The sequence below is a fragment of the Lepisosteus platostomus genome, chromosome 14 (assembly GCF_059453375.1).
Source record: "Lepisosteus platostomus isolate fLepPlt1 chromosome 14, fLepPlt1.hap1, whole genome shotgun sequence".
Lineage (NCBI taxonomy): Eukaryota > Metazoa > Chordata > Actinopteri > Semionotiformes > Lepisosteidae > Lepisosteus > Lepisosteus platostomus.
Window position 1 is genome coordinate 35,446,206 of NC_142624.1, and position 21,799 is coordinate 35,468,004.

The following is a 21,799-nucleotide window of genomic DNA, read 5'->3' on the forward strand; positions in this document are numbered from 1 at the left end:
CTTCTGTGTATACATCACTTGCAAGGTATGCTGAAAAACTGGTATGTACAGTATGTCAGGGGCCTCCGAGTTCTCTTTAACATCATTGTCTTCCCCATCATCCTGCTGCACTGGAATCATATCCAGTTTATTCCTGTAGGCTGTTCATGTGAAAGAAAGGTAGTGTAATATTAAAAAAATCACACATAAATGGAGTTCGGAATCTGCGTTTGGGAAGAAGATGAATCCAGGTACCTCACAGTGGTTTAGATTTTGGTGAAGACTGCAAATATGTGACTCTTCTGGCCCATCTGATGCCCAGCACTCCAGCCCCATACTTACTGTATCATTGTCTGATCTGAGCAGGAGCTCAGCATTCCCAGTCCTCATGGGCATCGTTCCTGAAGCCAAAGCATGGAGTGCCCCAAAACAGCCATTTAAAGATTCTCAACACTATTTTTGGGATGTAGCTGCCACCTCCTAGAGTCGCAATGTGTAGGGCTTGTTGGCAAAAAGAAGTGCCCTGCTTCAACCACTGGCTGTCCTTGGTATATAATGACCGTCTCATTATAAAGCAACTTGCCATGACTATTATGAAAGATGAATATGGGAATGAATCCAAGAATGAGAAAATTAGGATTTAGTTTTTTATTATAACAAACCGCTACAGATTTCACAAAAAAACAAATACATATTACAGTCACCACATTGTTACAGACTGTTTCTGTATGCATATACAAGTGTAAAGGTTCACCCTTTGGGATCTGAGGTGAACAGCACAACTGAATCTGCACACCAGAATAAGTTAAATGGAAATGAGGCCAAACAGATACCTAAATAAAACATGTGTCAGATAGGTATCTATGAGCTCTCAACAAAAATATGATTTTCATTAAAGACTTTTGTACAGAGTTCATGAGCACTGAAAGCCTATCAGTGTTTTAACACGGAAAACAAAACACAGAAGACTTACAGGAAAGTGCACTTCCTCTTGATTGTTGGTTATTGCAAACAATTGCACATTATCCTGATTCATAGATCTTCTTTAAGTGGTCCTAAACTTTGCAAGCATAAACTTCAAAATTCTATATAGACTTAGTTATAAATCTGAATAGGAATAAATTACCAGAACTCTCTTCTACACAATTTGGAAATATTCGTTTCAAGAGTGAGCTTTCCAAGTTGGAATAACCACTTGGAACAGAATAAGATAAATAGATAAGCTCTGCCAGCACATGAGTGTCATTTGTCATTTGACATGATGCAAACTGTACAACACCTGATACTGCAGGAGACAGAACTCACAGACATCATTAAAAGCCTACTGGTTCCTGGCAAATCACGGGACCCACTGTTTGCCAGAAGCCAAGAACCCTGGCAGACAACTCCCACCCTTACCTTGGGGGCACCTCCCAGTCGTGCACTGCTGCCAGGGCAACCCCAGTCACCACCAGCTGATGACATGCCCCAGGCATGAGTGTGGATCACAGAGCACAACACATGATCTGAGCAGGCACCTTGCATGCTTTTCATTACATTAAAAGTTGTATTCTTTTCACTATATACTCTTTTAAGATGTACTTGTGACTCCACGATGACCATATTTTGTTACAAAACAGTAACAGTAATCACAGTTAACCAGTTTTCATATTCCATACATTACTGATTAACTACACAATTGTAATATATTGCAAAATATAGCATGCTCAGTTACACTTTTCCTTTTCGGCATCAATTTTCACACATTTCCATGTGATGCAAACAAGTTAAGTGATTATGGATAAAATGAACTACAGAAAAGAAACAAACCTAATGGTGTATTTACTGGGGCACAAAGATAAATAGAAAATAAATGCCATTTTTAACATTTAATTATAAAGCTACTGAAAAGGGTAGTGGATTCAATTTATCTTATCTTAATATTTATTTAATATAACATTGAACCATAAGCATTTATTGCATTTTAATGCCTCGCCCAATATCCTTGCTCCTTTTCACTCATATTTTCTTCATATTAAGATCTGTGTCTATTTAAGGGTGTGTTTTGCTGCTCAAGTGGAGTCCAGCTACAATTTACTGAGTAACATTATCCTTAAAGACTGGAGCAGGTTGGCAAAGTAAAAGACAGAATCACAACAAGAGTATTGTTTAGAAAAGGCTATGGAACGCTGATGAGCCTTAATCAGACTCCAGTTACTAGCTTTAGTGTTTGTGAGGCTACCAAAAAACCCCAGAAATAGAACTAATACTTTCGAGCATGTCCATGTGTGTATGCATATGTACAGTATGTGTGTGTGGAGCAGTGCTAGAAACTCTTAGGGATAAGGTTTGATTCTGCTGCTGTCACCAGCTCACAAACCCACCAAGTCAGCATGGTGAATCTGTCACTTCCCTATTTGGGAAAACCTTTATCTAGGGAATCGTTGTCTAAGCTTGCAAAGTTTAAACCAGATGGTTGTTCTCTCTGTTACTCTACTGCTTCTGGTATCTCCATCTCATCGACAATGAGAGAGTGGATTATTCCCTCTCGTCGTTTCCCACTGCTTACTGCTTTGATGCAGCAGTCATGGTTTCCAACAGTGAAGTGTGTTTCTGTGCCATCTTCGACAAACTCTCCCTAAAGAAAAATGAGAAAACCTGTAATTGCTGTATATCACTGTTGTGGACGTGAAAGTCTTTTACACATTCACTAAGGACTGGGATACTTTCTATTGTGCTGCTCTCCTGGAGTTACTTTTAGTTGTTCTAAAAGGAGCCTTTGCTAGCTGATAAAATTCAAGTGTTTTATTGGCCGAATCCAGTTCAAAAGCAGATGCAGGAAAAAGACCACCTTGGTACAAGGATAATGTGGTATTATATTGCTATGAATAATAGGAATTTTAGACACAAAGCTCTCAATTTTCAGAGTGAAAACCAACCAAGTACTGTACTTACTGCAGTTTCCATTTTTTTCCCATTGCACCATATGTCCATTGTGTCTTTCTCTGTTGAAAGACGAAAAAGAGATTGAAGTTCAGTCCTACGGATCACAAAGACACAATTCCATACATTTTACTTAAAGTAATTGTAGCAGAAAGAATACTACGACTAAATGAAGCCAACAGGAATCGCATTGTAGGAGTTGCAGAAATGGATATCAATGCAGAAATAGAGCTGAGTTAAAATCCATGTGCAAAAAGCACCAATCTTGTGTGTGTATGGGTAGATTATGTACACACATATGTGACCTGGGCATAGGAACAGCTCACTTGTGTAAATAACCTATTTAATGTTGACTGAGAGCATAATTGTCCTTTTTAAAATATTTCAGAGATACAAGTTAAACTTTTCCTTTGTAATCAGACTGTGAACTCACCTTAATTCACCAGCATGATGGCATCACATGCGTAGCTTAATTATTTCTTAGAAAAAGTTAAAAATAAAAGCTGCACTCAGCACTGTGCTTTCATTGTCAATACTGTACCTATAAATACTAAAATTGTGATTTAATAATATGTCAATAATGTTACACTTAAACTGCCACGTTGTGTAAGGTCAATACAGAATCATCACAGACCAACAACTGCACAGAATGATTATTGTTAACAAATAGATTAATAATTATATTCCTAAATGTTAAATGGGTCTAGTCTATTTAATAATGAGCAGCGAAAGCAATTTGGAAGAGTTGAAAATCAACAACCAGTATACAAGAGTGGAAACTCAGAGAGCTTGCTCAGTGAGTGAGCTGTAAATCAGAGTAGAAATCACAAGGCGCACCAAGTCTTATCAAGTCGGTCTTACTGCAGTAGAGGGTAACAATCTTCACAAAAAAAGCAGCTCTCTTGAAGAAGCCTTGCAGGAAAACCACAGGGCTGGAACACTGTGCTTCCGTGACAGTAGGTTTTAGAAATGACTGCCCTACTTGCTTTACCTTGGACTTGAGCTGTAGACCTGGCCAGGCAATATTATCACACCTGTGGCTGGAACACCACACAGGGGGCTAGATGGCTAGACTGAAATCTGTTCCTATGCTACAGTTTCTGAAATATTTCACTGCCTTTCAAAATTAAATGCAAGAGGCACTGTGCTGTAGGGGGTGGGGCTACATTTCAGTAGTGAATGAAGTGGATCCTTTCATATATATAAATATTACATTTATAAATATATACATTTATATAGAGAGTGTTCCTGGATCCTTTACACTATTGTTATTTATAGTGGAAGCTTTGTAATTGACCCTTTTCTACTGAGATAATAACTGCCTTTCTCTGATCATTAGAGGACTGTAGCTTTCATAGTGCCATAATCATAGCATTTTAGATCTTGTTAATGTAAGGCCATGCTAACATCTAGTTCATTAAAGATTACAGCAAAACAATGCCAGTTACCACTTGATATACAATGATGATCTGTTCACAACTAACCTATAACAGGTTAAATAGAGGATTATATCTATTAATAAAAAAAGGTTAAAGAAAAAAACGTACAGTACCTAGTACAATCCTGCAGTCCACACCATCAAGATTAATCACCCACGTATTGGTAGTCTTCGATCTGTTTTCCAAAAACTTCTTGAGACTTTTCCCATTGATTTCTAGAGTATATTCATAGCCAAAGCCACTGACGGCATCAATATTTATAGTGGCTTTTGTTTCTGTGTCCCCAACATTGAACGTTTCTTTTCCAACCAGCTTGAACATCCACTCCCTTCTTATTATTTCCTGACAGCAAAACACAATAATAAAAAGCTAGTTCATTACAAAAAAAAGACAAAACATTCAGAAGTAGGTTTTCTGAACAGAATGCTCACAGTTACAAGACTGCAAGTTTCCACATACTGCAGTGATGAGAGATTATCGCTGAACAGATCTGGAGAATTGCTGCACTATGCAGCAGAGCCTGCAGGAGGAGACCTGTGATTACTTTTCAGCCTGGGCCCTGAAAACATGAAACACACAAAGTGCTTCTAACAACAGAAAATAAAAATGTTCCTCTACATTTCAGGTGCAATGGCGACATTTAAAAAAAAAAAACAACAACCCAATTTTATGTATCTTGCACAGCTGTAAAACATGTGCCCTGAGACTTAAAAGCAAGCTGCAGAAATTCACAGTCTTGTTTCTTAGACTATTTAGACAGGCATCTTGAAACAAACTGGTGCCAATGCAGCAGGAGACCTTGCAGTAATGACAGAAAGGCTTGTCTTTACACAACGCAGGCCAATTCTGATGAGCGCCTGTGTTCTTCAGGTCAGCATCTACTCCTAGATTAACCTTAATAAAATGTTGCCTCATACATCGCCTGTGTATTAAGCACCAAAAAAACAGCTGCAGTAAAAAGGTCTCGGGGCCCACCTTCCCATCAACGTAGACCACACGTTTCCCCGATGTCGTCCCGTGCTCGAACTCGATCTTGTGCACCCCGTCACTCAGAGCCACCTCCCAGACCCCCACCAGGTCGGTCATCTTGTCCAAGTGGCCGTAACGAGACCTTTAAGCAGGAAGAACAAAAAACGAGAAGTGGAAAAGGCAGCTGCCTCACCACAGGCATTATGAAGGCCTATTCATCCAGCACGTGAAAAATGTATGTGCTTAACAGACGCTCCACATAATAGGTAATCTAATCACCTGGGCAGAAAAAAAACCTCTCTGCAGCAATGCTATCCAGGGCGATCCTATATGTGCATGCTCAGCAGACTGTCCATTTCTTTAATGAGCTTACGAACACATGCGCACATACAGCCTACACACCTCAACAAAGCATCACACAAAGTTCAATGCATTTTACCAAAGGATACTTCCTTTATTCCTCAGGGGGAACTGCTGTAGTATTAATGCTCCAATCCCATTCAGAGTTGCGTCAAGTCATAGTTTTATCAGCATTAGAGAACATGGAAATAACACTGCATGACTAAAAGGCTCTCCCCATCTTTCTAATTAATCACACTTGTTCGCTTGCAGGCATTCACACACAAGAAGACAACAACGCCGCACTTAACAGGAGCAGTTAAAGGGCTCGTGAACAAGGAACAGCGGATAACGTAACAGCACTTTTATAGAAATACAAAACACTGCAGCACATCTAAAACACGGGCAAATAAACAGAGACGCACACCGTTTCGACAATACAATAAGTGGACAAAAATATGAGGAACCCCCACGGCAAAACGTGTTAGGCCTCTGCCAGCAAAGGTTTGAGCAGGGCGTTAGTCAAGTGTGAGTTATTCACACTGGGTTATTTCACAACATACAGCCTGGTTCCAACCCACTCTCCCGCTACGATCGCTGCTGGCGTGTGGGACCGAGGCCCAGAATGTCACCAACCCTACGAGTTTTAATCAGGACGAAGATCTGGAAGGGAAGGTGTTGGAACTCCCTCATATTTTTGTCCGCCGAGCTTTTAAAACCCACAGGGAAGACAACAGCCGGGCTAACGCGACCACTGTGAAGGGCACTTCACCAATATTGATACAGTTGTGAAATGATATGGTTTACCTCACTTCATCCTCACAAAGTGTAAACTCTTCTCGGGAGGCCATGGCCACAAAACACCCACTTTAATCCAATTAGCGTTCAAGGAGAGCAGAAAGGGGGAAAGGCACAGAACAGTTTCAAATGGACATCCTTCCGAACATTATGATAACCAGCTAGTGCCAAGAAGTGTGCGTATCCCATTGAAATATATTTTTTCCTAAAAAACGGTCCTTAAAACAACGCTCTTTAATTAGGAGCAGCGAGTGCGGGATCTTAAGATGATCAAGACTTATCAACGAGCTACAAATAGACGCACGGCGACCAAATGCCCAGTAGACACGTGTAAAATACTGTATAACACCTTTTTAACACGAAAAGAAGATCTGCGTGATCAAATGTAAACACAATCGTCAATTTTAGTTTTTAATCCTAAAAAGTTTAAAACTCTACTGCTGCATTCTTCCAGGGCAAATTATAATCCTTTTTTTATATAAATGACGTTTCTGTTCGTTAGTTTAGTGGCACAATCAACTGGTTTCAGATGGTTATATTTTTAAAGAAAATGCATTTAATTACAATCCGCGGTTTGAATTCAGAAATGGTTAATCTACACCGCAAAACACTGCCGAGTCACGTCATCTGCCTACTGTACATACACGGAGGTTTATATGGGGCTGCTAGTGCCGAAGGACGTGATCTTCTATTTGGTAATATTTTTAAAGTTTTTTTTTTATCATTTACTCCCGTCTGTCTGATTTCTGTTTTGTGTTGTTACGCAAAATACCGATAAAAGGACACAGATCTGAACAAATTGCCAGATTTAAGAAATTAATCCTACTAACTACTTGACGTGGTTCTCCACGTTTGCATTTTCTACTACTAGTTTCTACAAAGAATAAATTGCATTTACAAGTCTCAAAATCACGATGAAATAGTTTATTGCACCTTACCTGCTGCTTAACGCAGGTATTAAACTGATTCTTGCAACAGACGAGAATACCGTCACTATGGAAACGCAATGCAACCTAGTGTACAGTTAACTGTGCAATTTACACATTAGCGTGTCAAAATCGTGTCGGTAATCTAACATGAATAATACGATTACGCATTATTTCTGTTACCTTTTGTGTCTAAATATGTATGTGAATTCGGTTTAAAATGTTCTATTCACTCTTCACACACACCAAGAAGGCACAAAACAACGCAAACCTCGCAGTGACGTCACTGCAAGGCTTGTAAGATCTCTGCGTTTCTCGCGATATTACGTTAACAAACCTGCCTTTCTTCCTACCCGAATTCCTGAGAGTTATTTCACATATCTATGGTAGCGACACGCGATTGCCCAGACGTCCCGGAAAACTCGCAGTCCCTCAGGATGTAGCCAATCGCAGACGTCCCTCCTCTGAAACCACACCTTCTGCCCCCGCCCAAAAGGGGCGTGTCAATAAACGGATTCGGGTGGGAATAAAGGATATTCCGTGGCCCGAGATTTTCTTGAAAGTATTAACATATTATGAACCATATGAGTATCGGTTTCACCAATGTTTCCGATTTCACCATTTATTAGGAAACAGAAACAATTTCACAAAGTTCAGTACCAATGCCATACAGTCACGCACGACTGCATGTCGAGATTAGTTTTTGTTAGTGTTGTGAAAGGGCACTTATCAATTTTCCTATGCATGCATGTGGAAATTTTTTTCCCCAGTACGTATCAATTATATTTTGTTCTAGTTGCTTCTGGAATTGGGTAGTAATTTTCTCCCAACATTTTGGTATTTAATTATTCCCCAAGCCCTGCCTGTCTCAGTGCTGGAAAAGTACTGTTTGTGTCACCAGTGGACCTGCAGAAAGTTAGTTTCCAAATATACAGCATAACTCCCCCATTGAATAAAAGCGGATTTATTAAGGAATAGAAAAAATGACTACATTTAACATTGTTGTGCACCGTTGACACGCAAGAGGAGCAAACAACAGTCTCAGCAGATTGACAAATAACTGTCCCGCACAGAGCGCGCGGGGGCTGCGGTTCGCACACGTGTTTGAGTTCTCTCCTTTGATCGGCCGCTGTAGTCCGTCAATCACATTCTTCTAGCCAATTACCTCTCGGGGTGGAGGGATGGGGCGGGCCATCGCCATTCCGTACTCTCCTATTGGTTGAATTCCAGGGAAGTTTCGCTTTACTTAGCCGCCGCTGTGTGTTTCAAACCGTCTCGAGCCCGCATGTAAAAGTAAGATTGCACCCAGAGGGTTGCAGGAACGCAATACAAATATTTCTTAAGATTAAAGGGGGGGGTATCAAAACACTGTTCCATCATAAGAGTAGGATATTTATGAAAACAAGATTGCTGCCCAACATACAGGTAAGGTTACGAGCCTTTCAGCTACCCTGCTTTTAACGGCTTCTGACCGCTTTTGTATTTCATTTATCCACGTTTTTAAAACAAGTGTGCGCGACAGCTAGTTGTAAATGACAACGCACAAGACACCGCTTGGCCGTGCGAGTACGGGGTGCTGAGGCTGTCCCTCTGGCGCCTACTTCCGCAGCGTCTTGTTTAGCAGTTTCCCCACAAACCTCGGCTGCGAAAGCGTCTTATGAAGCGAGTCTGTTTCTGCGACTAGAGATTGTTCAGTAATAATGGAGGCTGCACAACCCTCCGTATCTCAAGCCATAAATTGAAATCCATCCCAAATAACCAAGCTATTCACTTAGTAATGCTCGTCAATTCAACGAGTGGCTGTTCAGCCTGCCGTTCTTGCCCGGCTGCCGGAACCAGCGGTGTGAGGGTCTCGTTCAGGCGGTTCTGGCAGAAACCAGGGTACCGGCTGCAATTACAGGGGTGTGCATCTTGCTCCAGACTCCCAGACAGTCCTCTCCTGTGAAGAAGTGCACTTTCTCTCCGTTCCCACTCGTACCTTCATGCTCATCTCTTCTAGGGCGGCCTTCCCTGCCTGTTTTTAAAGCAGATGCACCCGTGGCGCGAGATGAATTATTAAATTGGTGCAATTAAGTCGTTAGCTAGCAGACGGTTAGGTCATCAAGAGTGGAGTTGGAACAATGATCTGTAGAAACGTCGGCCACCATAAGACCAGTATTGGACAGCCTTGACCCAGCTGTCTTTCTCAACCCATTTCGGAGAGGCAGTATTTATAAGAGGGTTTGTAATACCGTTACCAAAACTATATATAATATTCTAAATACGGTTTTATGAATGCAATATATAATTATATTGATCTTAGAGTAGAACAAAATAAAAAAAGAAAGAATTAAAGTAACAGCTGAAGTAAGGGAAATATGCTAAGATTATACCATAATGTAATAGAAGATTCATGTTTGAATTTTATTCACATACTGTTCTTCATGTGCACTGCATTAAAGCCAGGTGCAAGCTTTATGTATGTTTGGTTCCCAGCCATCCTGGTTTTCATTCCAGATGAGCTCAACAGCCGATGAATTAGTTGATCTGCTTTCTTGTTTAGACTTGTATCTTGTTTCATAGGTTGGTTTTGCATGTTAGTTACACCCTATTTACTCTGTTTCCAATACTTCAACACACAGAACTTTATGCTGCCTCTTCTTATTTCTGACTAAACAGCTCTAATTTATCGATCACCTGATGATCAACAGACACAGGTGGGAATTACACTATCAGACTCGCCCACAGGTGAGAAGGACACTATCAGACATATACTGGGCATGACATTGCATCAGATATATCCATTGTTGGATTGCCTCTTTATTGAACATCCCCCCAATGGGCGTGGTCACTGTATCAGACACCCCCACAACACCAGTTTTTTCCCTCTGCAGTTCATAACAGTTCAGGCAGCACACCTGAATGATGGCTGTTCTAAAATTCAGAAACAGGCACTGGTTACATTTGACCTTTTCTGATTTGAAAGTAAATTTACAAACATGCCTCAAACCAAAAAGTGAAATCAACTAGCCTGTAGAGTGAAGCAAAACCCAAGAAGACTGATGCTCCAGGACCGGGGCTGCAAACCAGTGGCCTAGAAAGCAGGGCAGTTCAGCATAAGGCTCAGTCCAGTCCAGTCCAGTCTACTGCACTCCATGTCAGGTTTCTCTCCAGCCAGCTGTTTAAGGATGTGATTGACAATTATCAGTAAAACAGCTGAGGTGCTGGTTAGTCTGAAGGACTGCAGTGGAGTGGATTGACATTTTCAGTTGAATTTGAAAGATCATGACCTGTATCTGTTCTTGTTGGCTTACATCACCCATTGTGGCAGACGTCTGAAAGAAGGGACATGCTCTTTATCAGCCTTAACTTCACAGTAGGGGTTGACAACCCAGGTCCCATTGTGACATGAGTCTGACTGGGTTCCATTTCAAAGTCATTAAGGCCTTAATGACTTCCTTAAGTGTATAAGAAGCCCAGTCAGCTGTATTTTCCAGGTGTTAAGTGAAAGATTCCTTTCAAGCCTGCAGGAACCTGAAACTGCAGGACCAGCTTTGGGCTGTGTGGGCTCAGTGAAAATAGGTCGTTTTTCATGCTTTGTTTGTATTTGTAGTACCTTGTGAAGAAGACTAGACTCCGTATCCCACAGGCATGGCTCATCAGAGCTCGGGTAAGTTAATAAAAAGGACTGTGTCACCTTGAGAACATTTTTCTCTTCCATACACGTATCTGAAAACCAAAATGTTGTAGCAAAACAACTACACTATAAGGGCATGTAAAATAGTGGACTGCAGTACAAAACGCAGCACTCAATACTATTGTTTACCTGAGGGGACTTCTCTCCATCATTAGAAAGCTGCTGATTCTGTTCCGTGCTGCGAATGCCACACGTTACACTTGCAGACACAGACGTTACAACGTAGACACGCGTGTTGTTCATGCAGACACATACGATCCACACACAGATGCGTACGTGATACACACAGACACACGTTAGCCCATCCTGCCTGCCTTTGGAAGGAGGAAGGATACCACAGCATGCGGAGAAAGTTGTTAAGTTTAAAAATCCTTTCTTTTTCTTACAGGTCAAGAAGTGGACAATGAGCAGGTCAGATATTGGTTTATCCCGTGAATAAAATGAGGGAAGGCAGCAGCTGGACGGTGAGGCTGCTCCTGAGCTGACAGCGCTTGCTCTCTGCTCCCATTCAGAGCTCCTGCCGGGGGGTAGTCACCTGTAACCTGACGCCCGGCCCGGCCGGGTGAGGCTGCAGTAGGAAGGAGGGGAGGGGGGCGGCCGCTGCAGACGCAGACAGAGCACCCCGCCGCGGCTTCAGGAGACAGGGCAGCGGCCGGGGAGTCCTGGAGAGAAAAGAGCTGGGCAGGGGCTTCACAGGGCTGGTCCTGTGAGGCGCGGCGGGTTGGAGGATGAGCGCGTTACAGCAGAAGGACAGGACCTATGTTTATGTGTGGACCTGCAGCCAGTTTCAGGTACAGGACGCGCCCCAAGCACAGCTCCAGGGATTTCCTTAACGTTCCCCTGGGATTGAGCACTGGGAAGCAGTTTCTCCTTTTTCTGTGGATCGAAAGGTCATGCCTTTCAGGGTGTAAGCGGTCATGCCTTACAATGATGAACTGAAGGGAAACCGGTTTATTTTGTTGTTACCGAGCCTTGCTCTGGGAACGTTTTCACTGTGTGTGGGAGAGCCGTCCTGCTTTCTTCATGGACCCTCGTCATTTAGACCTGCGCTCGGTCTGACCCGATTTCGGATTTTCTGTGTGTGCGTGTGGTAAGAGGTGTCGATGTTGGCGTGCCCACAGCGGCGCGGCTCCCTGTTCTGATTGATTTCCTGAGCAGCTGTTTTCTCCGCACTGTGCAGCAGGAGCAGCTGGAATGGGAGGCAGTGAACCGGATACTCCAGCACCACGGGTTCAAGCCCATTCACTTCGCAGACCCCATGGAAAACAAGAACCTATCAGGTGCGGCACAGTCGTGCGGGTCGATGCAATGTCTGCATTATCCTGCAAAATCGTTAACGGAGCCTCTCGTCATGTGGGAATGGGAACTGTTTTAGCAGGTGCATGACTGTTTGGCATACAATATCGAATGGTTCCGGGCTCATTTGTGTCTTTCGTTTATACATTTCTGGACTGACACAAGGTTTAAAATATGCTTTTTTTGTTTGATGCTCATGTTCAGATATGTGAACCCAGATTGCTTTATAAATTGATTTCAGATTTGAGGTCACGGAGCCTATACACTAAAGAAGTGAGAAGTGTGAAGCTTCAGAAAGAGGCTGTGTTGTAATTTTGTCTGGCATGTGTGTAGTGCTTACACAGTGCCTGGCTGAAATGCAATAGTATCGAGGCAGAGTTAAAAATGATAATATGTAATACAATTACTTCTGTAGCTTAGTAATGCATCTCAGTTTTGTAATCACAAAGATCAGTGTATTTTTTATTTTTTGATATCATTAAGCTCATTCATTGTCTCACGTGGCTCAGCTGTGCTGCTCAGCTGTGGTACAAACATGACCGCTATTGTTTGCTTCTGTTATTATTCCACTGTTACTATGGTACCTCAAGGAGCTCCGTGTTTCTAAGGTTTTGCATTGTTTTCTGCACCTGGAGCTTGAATTAACAACCTCCCTGCTCCATCTAGACATCCTAAACCCCCTGTGGCTTCGGAGTCACCTGGCCTTTGCAGGGGTTTACTGTCAAACCCCACCTCTTGTGTTCCAAGAATCCTTCATCTCCATCTCTGTCAATTGCGTGTTGCATGAAGAAGCTATTCTCATGTTTAATTTGACATTTCTTCTCTTTCAGATCTGGTTCTGTTGGAGAAAAGGTCTGCTTCCGAAGTGAGGCTGGCTCTGAAGACACTGTTAAAGGACACCGAGAGGAGACAGGCCTTGATCCAGGAGCTGATTCAGACTAACAATCAGCTGAAGTAATTCCCATTCTCATTTCTCTTTGACTTCAGCGCAGGTTTCCGTTCTGTACCCACATTGGCTGAGAGTGTTTATAATGAGACATCAGCGCCCTCACCCCCAAACACTTGGGGTTTAGTAAAGGAGGACAAAACCTGTATTTGAGTATCTGAATTGGATTCAAATCAAGGGATTCCAGGGGTTAAACTATATCATGACCCAGCGCAGACCTATTTTTAAATCTGTGTCCATTTGTCCTCAACACCACACTATAGAAACGACATACGTGGGTCTGGAGGTGCCAGACATTCTGAAAAGTTAGTTTTTGAAAACCAACATATTGCCAACACCATGAATAAATGAAATCTCTTTGCACTGGGGAAGAAGGAAGCCCATGAAGTAGTTTTAACTTGTGCATTCACAGTGTTTTAAGGCCTTTACAAAGGCAACCCGGACCACAGTTTCAAACGTTACTCTGAAAGCAGACACAGAACTCCCAGCAAAGACTCTGGTCTGTATAAAGGAAGGTGACTGGAGGCTTCTGGGAGTCTTGCCTTTTAAAGGCCTGTGCTTTGAATGCAGGACGGGAATGGCGATTGTATTTTAGCTGTGTGGGGAAAATCCCACTGGATGTCAAGTCCGGTCCCTGAGCCGCTCTTGTTGGAATCCCAGCGAGCACTGGGGCCGGGAGCCGAGTGAGCACAGAACTGGCCGGCCTCTGCCAGCGCTGGGCCTGCTGATGTTGGCACCATGTGTGTTGGGCTCCCTGCAGGACCAGGCGTTATTGGTGAAATCGGTGTAAATGTCAAAGAAGAGATGCCAGTGTGGTCAGGCTTTGTGTGTTTTGTTTATTTTATTTGTGTGTCTGGAGTGGAGGATGTAGTGAAAAATGTTTGACAGTGTCAGAAAGGGAGAATAAGTGGCATTTTAAAGTAGTCAAAAAAGAGAGAACCTTGTAGAGAAACACGATTCATAGGGACCCTTTAAAAAACAGATGGATGGGGCAATATGATACAAGCAATTTGATGAGCTGGATGTCTTCCTCTCATTGGTGACCCTATCATGTCCTATTGTTCCGGAGTTTGCTTGCTCACCACCTGTTTCCAGACAATGAGGCTGATCCCCACTGGGACATCGTGAGCAGGTCGCTGAAGTGTGGCAAAGCCCCTGCGTCCGTCACCTGTCCCTGCTCAGGCCCGCGCAGGTCAGAGGTCAATAGCACTCTCGCCTCCTGCCTGGCAGAATGCTGGGGGAAGACGTCAGCCTACGGGGTTTGGGGGGGGGGAAAAGAGTGTGTTACAAACATTCACGTTGTCTTAAAAAGCAAAAGCAAAAGCCATGAGGCTGAGCCTGGCTGTGCTGTGCTGTGCAGCTGCTGTGCTTGAGCCCGGCCATGCTGTGCCGAGCTGGGCCGAGCTGGGCCGAGCTGGGCCGAGCTGTGCCGAGCTGTGCCATGCTGTGCCATGCTGCGCTGAGCCCCTGAGCCCAAGTTCAGCTGTGCTGTATGGCTTGTGCCGTGCCGAGCCGTGCCGAGCCGTGCCACAAAAGCCCGTGAGGCTGAGCCGCGGTGTGTGTCGCGCAGAGAGGAGGCGCAGCAGCAGCAGGCCCGAGCCGCTCGGCAGTCCCAGCGAGCCTCCGACCTGGAGAGGATCCTAGACGGAGTCAAGACCAAGATCCAGGCGCTGGAGGACGACTACATCGCTAAGGCCGCGCAGCACCAGAGCCAGCTGAAGCAGCTGCAGCAGGAGAAGAGGGACGTGCAGGTAGCTCATGGCTGCTCTCCCCAGCACGAGATCGGCCGGCCTCCCAAACGACAGGCATCTCATATCGGGTTTATTTCGTGTGCCGCTGTGCTTGGTCTTAGCCAGTGTGCACAGGATTGTACGAGTGCCTTCTTTCTCTTTTTGGCGTCTCTTCCTGTGTCCTGCACTTGAGGGCATCTTGAAATCAGCACGAGAGAAATGTTTCATCAGATTGCAGGGAGGAGATATTTGTCATAGTTTCTCAATAAAACAGGAAGTCGTCCTCCAGGACTGCTGTCATTGGGCAGAATTTTCCAGTTTAATTTTCACTGTTTTCCATCTCTTCTTAAAGAATAATTACCAGGTTTTGGAGCAGAAGCTCGGGGAAGAGAGAGAAGTGATTTCACAGCTGCAGAAGAAGCTGTATTTTACAGTGAAGGAGGAGGAAAGGAGGGTAACCAGGCAGAGCAGTGCATTTCAACAGATCTGCAGACGGACAGCCAAGCCACATTCCCAGCTTGACCAGCAGTGAGTACTTGTATTTAAAACAGACTGGATTTGTGTCTGAGAAAAGACATGTTCCTCTATAGTATAAGTATAAGAGCTTGTACTTTGTGCTTTGTAGTTAAACACTTTTTAAGAATTGGCTGTCAGTGCAGTATTTATAATATCTGTGCATTCAGTTCAGTTTTAAGGTGTTGAGGTGTGACTCAAAGTGCTGCCAATGCAGAAAATAACTGTAATCATAAAAGACAATCTTTAAGATGTGCTTTCTCTGTTTCCTACAGAATACTGGATGTTATTGACGTCTATGAAGCTCAGATTCAAGAGCTGCGTACAGAACTAAGGTACATGGTGGGATGAAAGAATTGATAAGTATACAAAGACAGAATGTGTGGCACTCATTTTGAGGTTTTGCTTTGTATTCAAGACAGTATTTCAAGTTGCAGCAGGCGACGCTCTTTTTAAACCACATTTCTGTGGCAGGACGTGGAGAGGAGATGCTGATGAAACTGACCAAAATGGAACAGCAGGGAGCAGGACAAAAGAAGAAAGAAATCGCACGATAGATGCAACTCTCAGTTACAAGGCACTTCTTAAGGTACGCTGTTAGACATCAGAATGGCAGAACGCTTTATTTTCGGTCCCATCTACATCTCCTTCTGTGGTTTTATTTCCTGAGTCTTGGAACCTTCTGCTGTGCCGTATTTGTTGAATTTGCCTGTGTTTGCATGTGAGAGGTGTCTGGGAGTGTTCTGGAATGTCCAGGGTTAACAGTGTTTTTTTTTTTACGCGTGCATGTGATTGGAGTCGCACAGAATAACTCAATCCCATGCACACGCGCACACTGCAGAGTCACACTGTAACAGAGCACGTGTCTTTCCCTGTCTCAGTCCTATCAGGAACAGCTGAAGGAGACCAAAGCCCAGAAGGAAGAACTGAGAGAGAAAATCCAGACCCTGAAGCAGGAACTGGAGTCAAGGTGCACATTTAAATTTGCAGAACAATCTTGGCTGAAACGGATCCAAAGCCTCGTGGCTTCAAACCCTTTTCTGCAGATTTACGTCAAAATGCTCAATAATGCCTTTTTTGAGTTGCACAATGATCATCCAAAATGAAAACGAGGGTAGATTACACATCCTGCAGGACATTGGAACATGTTAATAACATAAATACAATCGTTTGCCCGGCCTATTGTAATTGATACATTTGGTGGGTTTCCTTCTTTCCATTCCTGAAGGCCAACAGCGAAGGAGCTCAAGTCTTGCAAACAGCAGCTGAAACGGATGGACAGAATTATCCAGCAAACCAACGTCAAGTGAGAAATGGCTTTTATAGATGTTTTTCATCCCTATCTGGGAAATAGTTCTGGAGAGATGAAGAATGCAGGTTTCTTAAGATGAAGCAGGCATCTGTTTATCCAGGTGGGGAGCTGCGTCAGCATGCGTAGGCTGCAAAGGAACGAGTAATAGGTTTATTCCATGCTGAAAAAAAGATGAAAGAAAACAACGTTTCGGCCGTGGAGCCTTCTTCAGGTGTGACACCTGTGACACCTGAAGAAGGCTTCACGACCGAAATGTGTTTTCTTTCTTCTTTTTTTTCAGCATGGAATAAACCTACTACTTTTATCTATTTATCCAGCCTAATAGAGCCAGGAAGGTTTATTTTGTGCCTGTCAGTCATTGATCATCATCTCTTTAAACCCTCTTATGCTCTATGAATGAGCAGAAGAGCCCACACATTCCTGTCTGTGGACACAATGTATATACAGTAGAAAAGGTTACATATACTTCAGCATCCCCTGATTTTGTAGGAAAAGGGTTTGCCAGAATTTCTCCCGAACTCTGAGACCCCTTTCTCTTCCTCTTCTTGATCTCGGAACCTTTTTTGTTCATGTTTGGAACTTGAGGTCAGCTCAGCTCTGCTCTGCTGAAGAGAACGGCAAAGACAAGGACAGTACAGACGTGGAGCATATAGACAGCTTGCAGGCCAGCCTCTGCCGGTGGTATTTAAAGGTTGGTTTTGTTTTTGTAATGATTTATGACAGCACGTTGCAACGTTATTCCTCAAGCTGCAGTGCACGCAGGGTGGTGTTTTCACACTGTGGTCTGTGTGCGCCATGTTGGCAGATCTTTCTGCTCTAGGTCCAGGCTCTGGGTCTTGAGCTGAGTGCCGTGGGATATGACTGGGGTTGTCTGGCGGCTACAAGTCTGAAGCTCTATTAGCTGATATCACTAAATAGATAAGATCACTTTATTGGCCATATACAATTTCTTGTATTTGGGAATTTGTCTTTTTGCGGACCCCAGCTAGCTCTTCATGAGATACACAGACAGGGAGAGAAGCTGGGGGTCAGAGCGCAGGGTCAGCCATTTATACAGCACCCCTAGAGCAGCTGGGGTTAAGGGCCTTGCTCAGGGGCCCAACAGGGGATACGAACCAGCAACCTTCCAGCCACAGGCGCAGATCCTGAGCCACAGAGCCACCACAGCGCTCTACAATCGCTGGGGAGGTCATTGCAATTACAGTTCACAGTTTTGCAGGGTAGCCCCTGACAAAAGCAGCCTGTTTCCTTCTCATAATCTGACCAGAGTTGCATTTAAAAGCCCCTCCCCACCACATGCCTTGTATTATTTTTTTCCTGTTAGGGCGCCTGCAAGGAACTGGAAGTCCAGGATTTGAACGACCTGATTCCAGCAGCGAAATTAAGAGCTAAGCAAGCAGCGTCCGTCCCCAAGCTGACGAAGGTAAACGAAGGTGAATCTCTGTCCCGAGTACCACTCCCTTGCCGTGGAGACAGTAAACGGGCGTGCTTCGCGGTGCACCCAGGGACTCCGGACCCGAACCCGAACCCGGGTTCGAGGCGGGGTCCAAGCCATCTCTTTCCACTTAGCTCCTCTGCGTCCCTTTGTACCTGGCGCTGTGGCAGAAACCCAAGCAGAAGCGGGTTCTGTTTTGCAGGTCCTCGATGCCCTCAAGGCGGTGATGAGTAACCCAAGGGCTCCAGTGCTGCTGCACAGGCAAAGGCCGAGCCGCCTGCTGCCCCCAGACAGCCCGGAGGAAGTGGGGCTCGAGCTCATCGTCCCCACCATAGACATGTGGGCCAATCAGCTCATGTCTTTGAAGGTGACGCAGCGTTTTCTGTCCTGCAGTGATTTTTCTAACAGAGATAATGGAATCCGACTCCTCGGGGGCCACAGGGGCTCATTTCAAGGGATTGCACTGCTTGATTTTTATTGCTTTATTACTTTTAATGCGATCTGTTCCTACGTGTACACTATCCAAGTGCACGGCCTCCGTTTGAAATGTACTTGTGCAGTTGCGAGTCTGAAATTGAAATTGAAAAAGGTTTTGGAAGACGTTCTAATTAAAAAAACCAAAGCCTTCTTGTGAGAGAAATAACCGCCACCCGATCAGATCTGTGCCTGCCGTCCTGATGGAGGAGAGAGAGCCCGTTTTCGGTGTGTTTGGGACACAGCTGTTATTTCTGTCTAGGATTTGCACTGCGCCCTCAGGAAGCTCTTGCTCAGGGTGGCGCCCTGGCAGTCGGTGGGCACGCAGGGCGCCAGCGAGACGGTGCGAGTGGAGGAGCTGCTGCTGATGGCGGACGTCATGCTGGAGGAGACGGCGAAGAGCGAGAAGGTACTGCCCAAGAGCAGCGTGGGCCAGAGGCCTGCCATCAGCTCCACACTCTTCAGCGGCCCTTTAGCAACTGTGAGAGTCTTTAAACTTAATACTGCAGACTTAGGAGCAGTGAGACCTGAACAAAATGCATAGAAAGAAGCAAGCGGTGTCTTGCCCCCCAGTCGGTTTTCAATCAGTGATTGTTGAGCGCGCGCTTCGGCAAAGCGCACAAGGAGACGAGCCGAGTTCTGACCGTCCTCCGATCGGGGCGCCTGATGGGTCTCCCCGTGCTGCGCAGGAAATGAGGAGCCCCACGAGAAACACCCTGCACGCCATGGTGACACACTTCCAGCAGCTGTTCGACGTGAACTCCATCGCCGGGGTCTACCCGCGCATGAACGAGGTCTACAGCCGGCTGGGGGAGATGACCAACGCCATGAGGAACCTGCGGGAGATCCTGGGACTGGGTGGGTCTCGGCAGCAGGAATGCACACGAGGCAGGAGTGGAGCTGGGAGCTCACTGATCAGAGGGTCTCAGCCAGCGTGTACAGTTCAATAAGGCCTGGTTAGCTTGTTCCTTTTATGTTTTGTGTAAAGATGAACCTTTTGTTCATTCGTTTTAAATGTACGTTCCCTTATTTTTCCTTGATTTCTCTTGATCTTGGTGTTATTGACTTAGAATTATTGACTTAGGAGATCAGCCTCCTCTTGTGCTGTGTCTTGTGTTTTGTTTTCTAATCAGCTTGTGTTAATTAATCCACTGCCTCTGTAGCACTGGCAGTGGAGAAAGTGTTTTCCTTTCTGAGCATGCTCTTGGGTGAGGGCTCTCACCTGTCGATGTTTGTTTATTTGGGTTGACTTCCCACTTTGTTCCAGATGAGGGCGCTCCCCCCAGCGCGCTGGTGAACAAGGTGGGGTGGCTGTGTGCGTCACTCAGTCAAGACACCAGCCAGCAACTTGCTGGGCTGCTGGGCGCCAGCGACATCGACAGGTACAGTGAAAATAACCAACTGAAACCAGCTCTTCATACACTCATCAGAGTGAATATAAAGTATTGAAGAGTATGAATATTTATAATTCATATAGAGATTAATATATATCAGCCCCCTTTTGAGGATTAACTTAATTTTTTCCCTCAATTTTCCCTTTTAAAAAATTAGTATGAAGTGGGACAGGTATATCGACACATGATTCTAGAGTTAGTGGTTAACTGTGGAGAGACTGCAGAGATAAGTTAGCTTAGCCCTACAGGCCTGTATCAGTTGCCAAACTGCTCCAGGGTCTGTTAAAGTCTGATATGAACTCACTGTAAAAACAACAGTAACTTCTTTGCTCTTAACGAGTGAAGGAGTGATCAGCCAGAGCCTGAGCTGAAATACCTGTCACAGACTACATGTGGCTGTAGTGTATAAAAAGGGTTAGAAAACTCAAGCGGTCTGTGTTCTGCAGGGCTGACCCCACCCTGTGTTGCTGTGTGTATTGAGCTCAATAAAAGCTGACTCTATACAAGGCTGTTGAATAATTTCTCACAGCAGAGTGCATAAAGGTTAGTATTTTGTGGAGAGCTGTCATTAACATGTGTTGTCCTCTTTCAGTATTATCACCAAATTGGAGGAACATGAGGAGTTTTTCCCAGAATTCCACTCCCTTGTGCTGGAGCTGCTCCACATTCTAGGTAAAGAAACAACAGGGCCAGGAGTTCTCACTGCCTGTCTGCAGTGTTTGGAATTGTGCATGAGAGGCGGTCAGCCTGCAGATTGTATTCTACATATGTGTGGGACAACTTGCCCTAATAGGGTGTGCATGCACTAGAATCAGGAATGCACCAAGACACTGCGGCTGGAGGCATACGTTTGCAGTGAGATTGTGACTGAAAGCTGCGAGCTGCAGGGAGCTTTTGCAACGACAGGACTGCTGCATCTCACATTCAGCATGTTGCAAACACCAGTCAGATATTGTCAGGGAGAGCTGCCAGAGATAACGAATGAGATAATGAGTTCCATACCCTAGCCTGCAGCCTTTCCACTATGCAAACGACAGGAGCTGCAGTGACTTTGTCAGTGAAGCAGCGCAGGGACCTGGGCTGGGAGTTATTTTCATGGACAGGTTGCACAAGTGGCCTGTATATGAAACGTGACCTATAGTTTGTTGGTCCCCAGTGTTCAGCATGAAGAGACTGTCGTAATCCGATTTCTGTTGCTTTTGCAGATGTCAGGCGCCTGGATGAGATCGTACCAGCAGTACGCTCACTACAAATGACAAATGAATAAAGCCTAATAACACTAATGTTTTGTGTGAATAGTTTAAGGTGTTTTAATATATATTTCTGATTGAATACCATGCATTTGCAAAATAAAGAAGTTTTCTAAACATTTTCAGTTCTGTGTAACAAATTGTTTTTTAAATGAGCAGTTTCTATCTCCCTTGGACTCCTATTGTGGTTTTTCCTGAATTTCCTTTAAGCTCTTGTCTGATCATCTAGCTCTGATTTAGAGTTCCCCAGCTGAAGAGCTGAAGTTACACAGAGCTCTGACAGTGTTGAGCCTGTGATCTCTTAGGTACTTGTTGCCCTTGAAAATGAGATTGGTGAATTAGTTTGACATCTCCAAGAAAGCACTTTTCTTCCCAGGACAGGTAAGAGGTAAGTCAGTAAT

The 21,799-nt window shown here is 44.4% G+C and overlaps 2 protein-coding genes across 10 annotated transcripts; one reads left to right on the forward strand and one right to left on the reverse strand.

Moving 5' to 3' along the window:
- Window positions 1-612: 612 nt before the first annotated feature.
- faima (Fas apoptotic inhibitory molecule a) lies at window positions 613-7,664 on the reverse strand. Of its 5 annotated transcripts, none has more exons than XM_088605985.1 (6): window positions 7,556-7,664; window positions 6,456-6,515; window positions 5,316-5,451; window positions 4,454-4,682; window positions 2,914-2,963; window positions 613-2,596 (listed from the first exon to the last, which is right to left on the reverse strand). In XM_088605985.1, exons 2-6 carry the CDS (start codon window positions 6,497-6,499, stop codon window positions 2,447-2,449), a joined length of 609 nt encoding a protein of 202 aa, XP_088462111.1. In that variant the 5' UTR covers window positions 6,500-6,515; window positions 7,556-7,664; the 3' UTR covers window positions 613-2,446. The 5 variants fall into 5 exon arrangements, with proteins under 5 accessions (XP_088462111.1, XP_088462110.1, XP_088462112.1 ...); XM_088605984.1 differs by having other exon boundaries at window positions 7,385-7,661; XM_088605986.1 differs by lacking the exon at window positions 6,456-6,515 and having other exon boundaries at window positions 7,385-7,660.
- On the forward strand, window positions 7,073-21,523 carry cep70 (centrosomal protein 70). 5 transcript variants are annotated; one of them, XM_088605978.1, is made up of 20 exons: window positions 8,585-8,797; window positions 10,965-11,021; window positions 11,437-11,459; window positions 11,561-11,839; window positions 12,229-12,328; window positions 13,175-13,298; window positions 14,861-15,041; window positions 15,373-15,548; window positions 15,809-15,868; window positions 16,008-16,122; window positions 16,415-16,503; window positions 16,762-16,839; window positions 17,431-17,536; window positions 18,170-18,268; window positions 18,483-18,647; window positions 19,017-19,235; window positions 19,444-19,612; window positions 20,022-20,136; window positions 20,741-20,820; window positions 21,354-21,523. In XM_088605978.1, the coding sequence occupies exons 4-20, from the start codon at window positions 11,777-11,779 to the stop codon at window positions 21,413-21,415; spliced, it is 2,001 nt and encodes a 666-aa protein (XP_088462104.1). In that variant the 5' UTR covers window positions 8,585-8,797; window positions 10,965-11,021; window positions 11,437-11,459; window positions 11,561-11,776; the 3' UTR covers window positions 21,416-21,523. The 5 variants fall into 5 exon arrangements, with proteins under 5 accessions (XP_088462106.1, XP_088462104.1, XP_088462105.1 ...); XM_088605982.1 differs by having other exon boundaries at window positions 8,591-8,797; window positions 19,017-19,163; XM_088605980.1 differs by lacking the exons at window positions 8,585-8,797; window positions 11,561-11,839 and adding an exon at window positions 7,073-7,141.
- The last annotated feature ends 276 nt before the right edge of the window (window positions 21,524-21,799 follow it).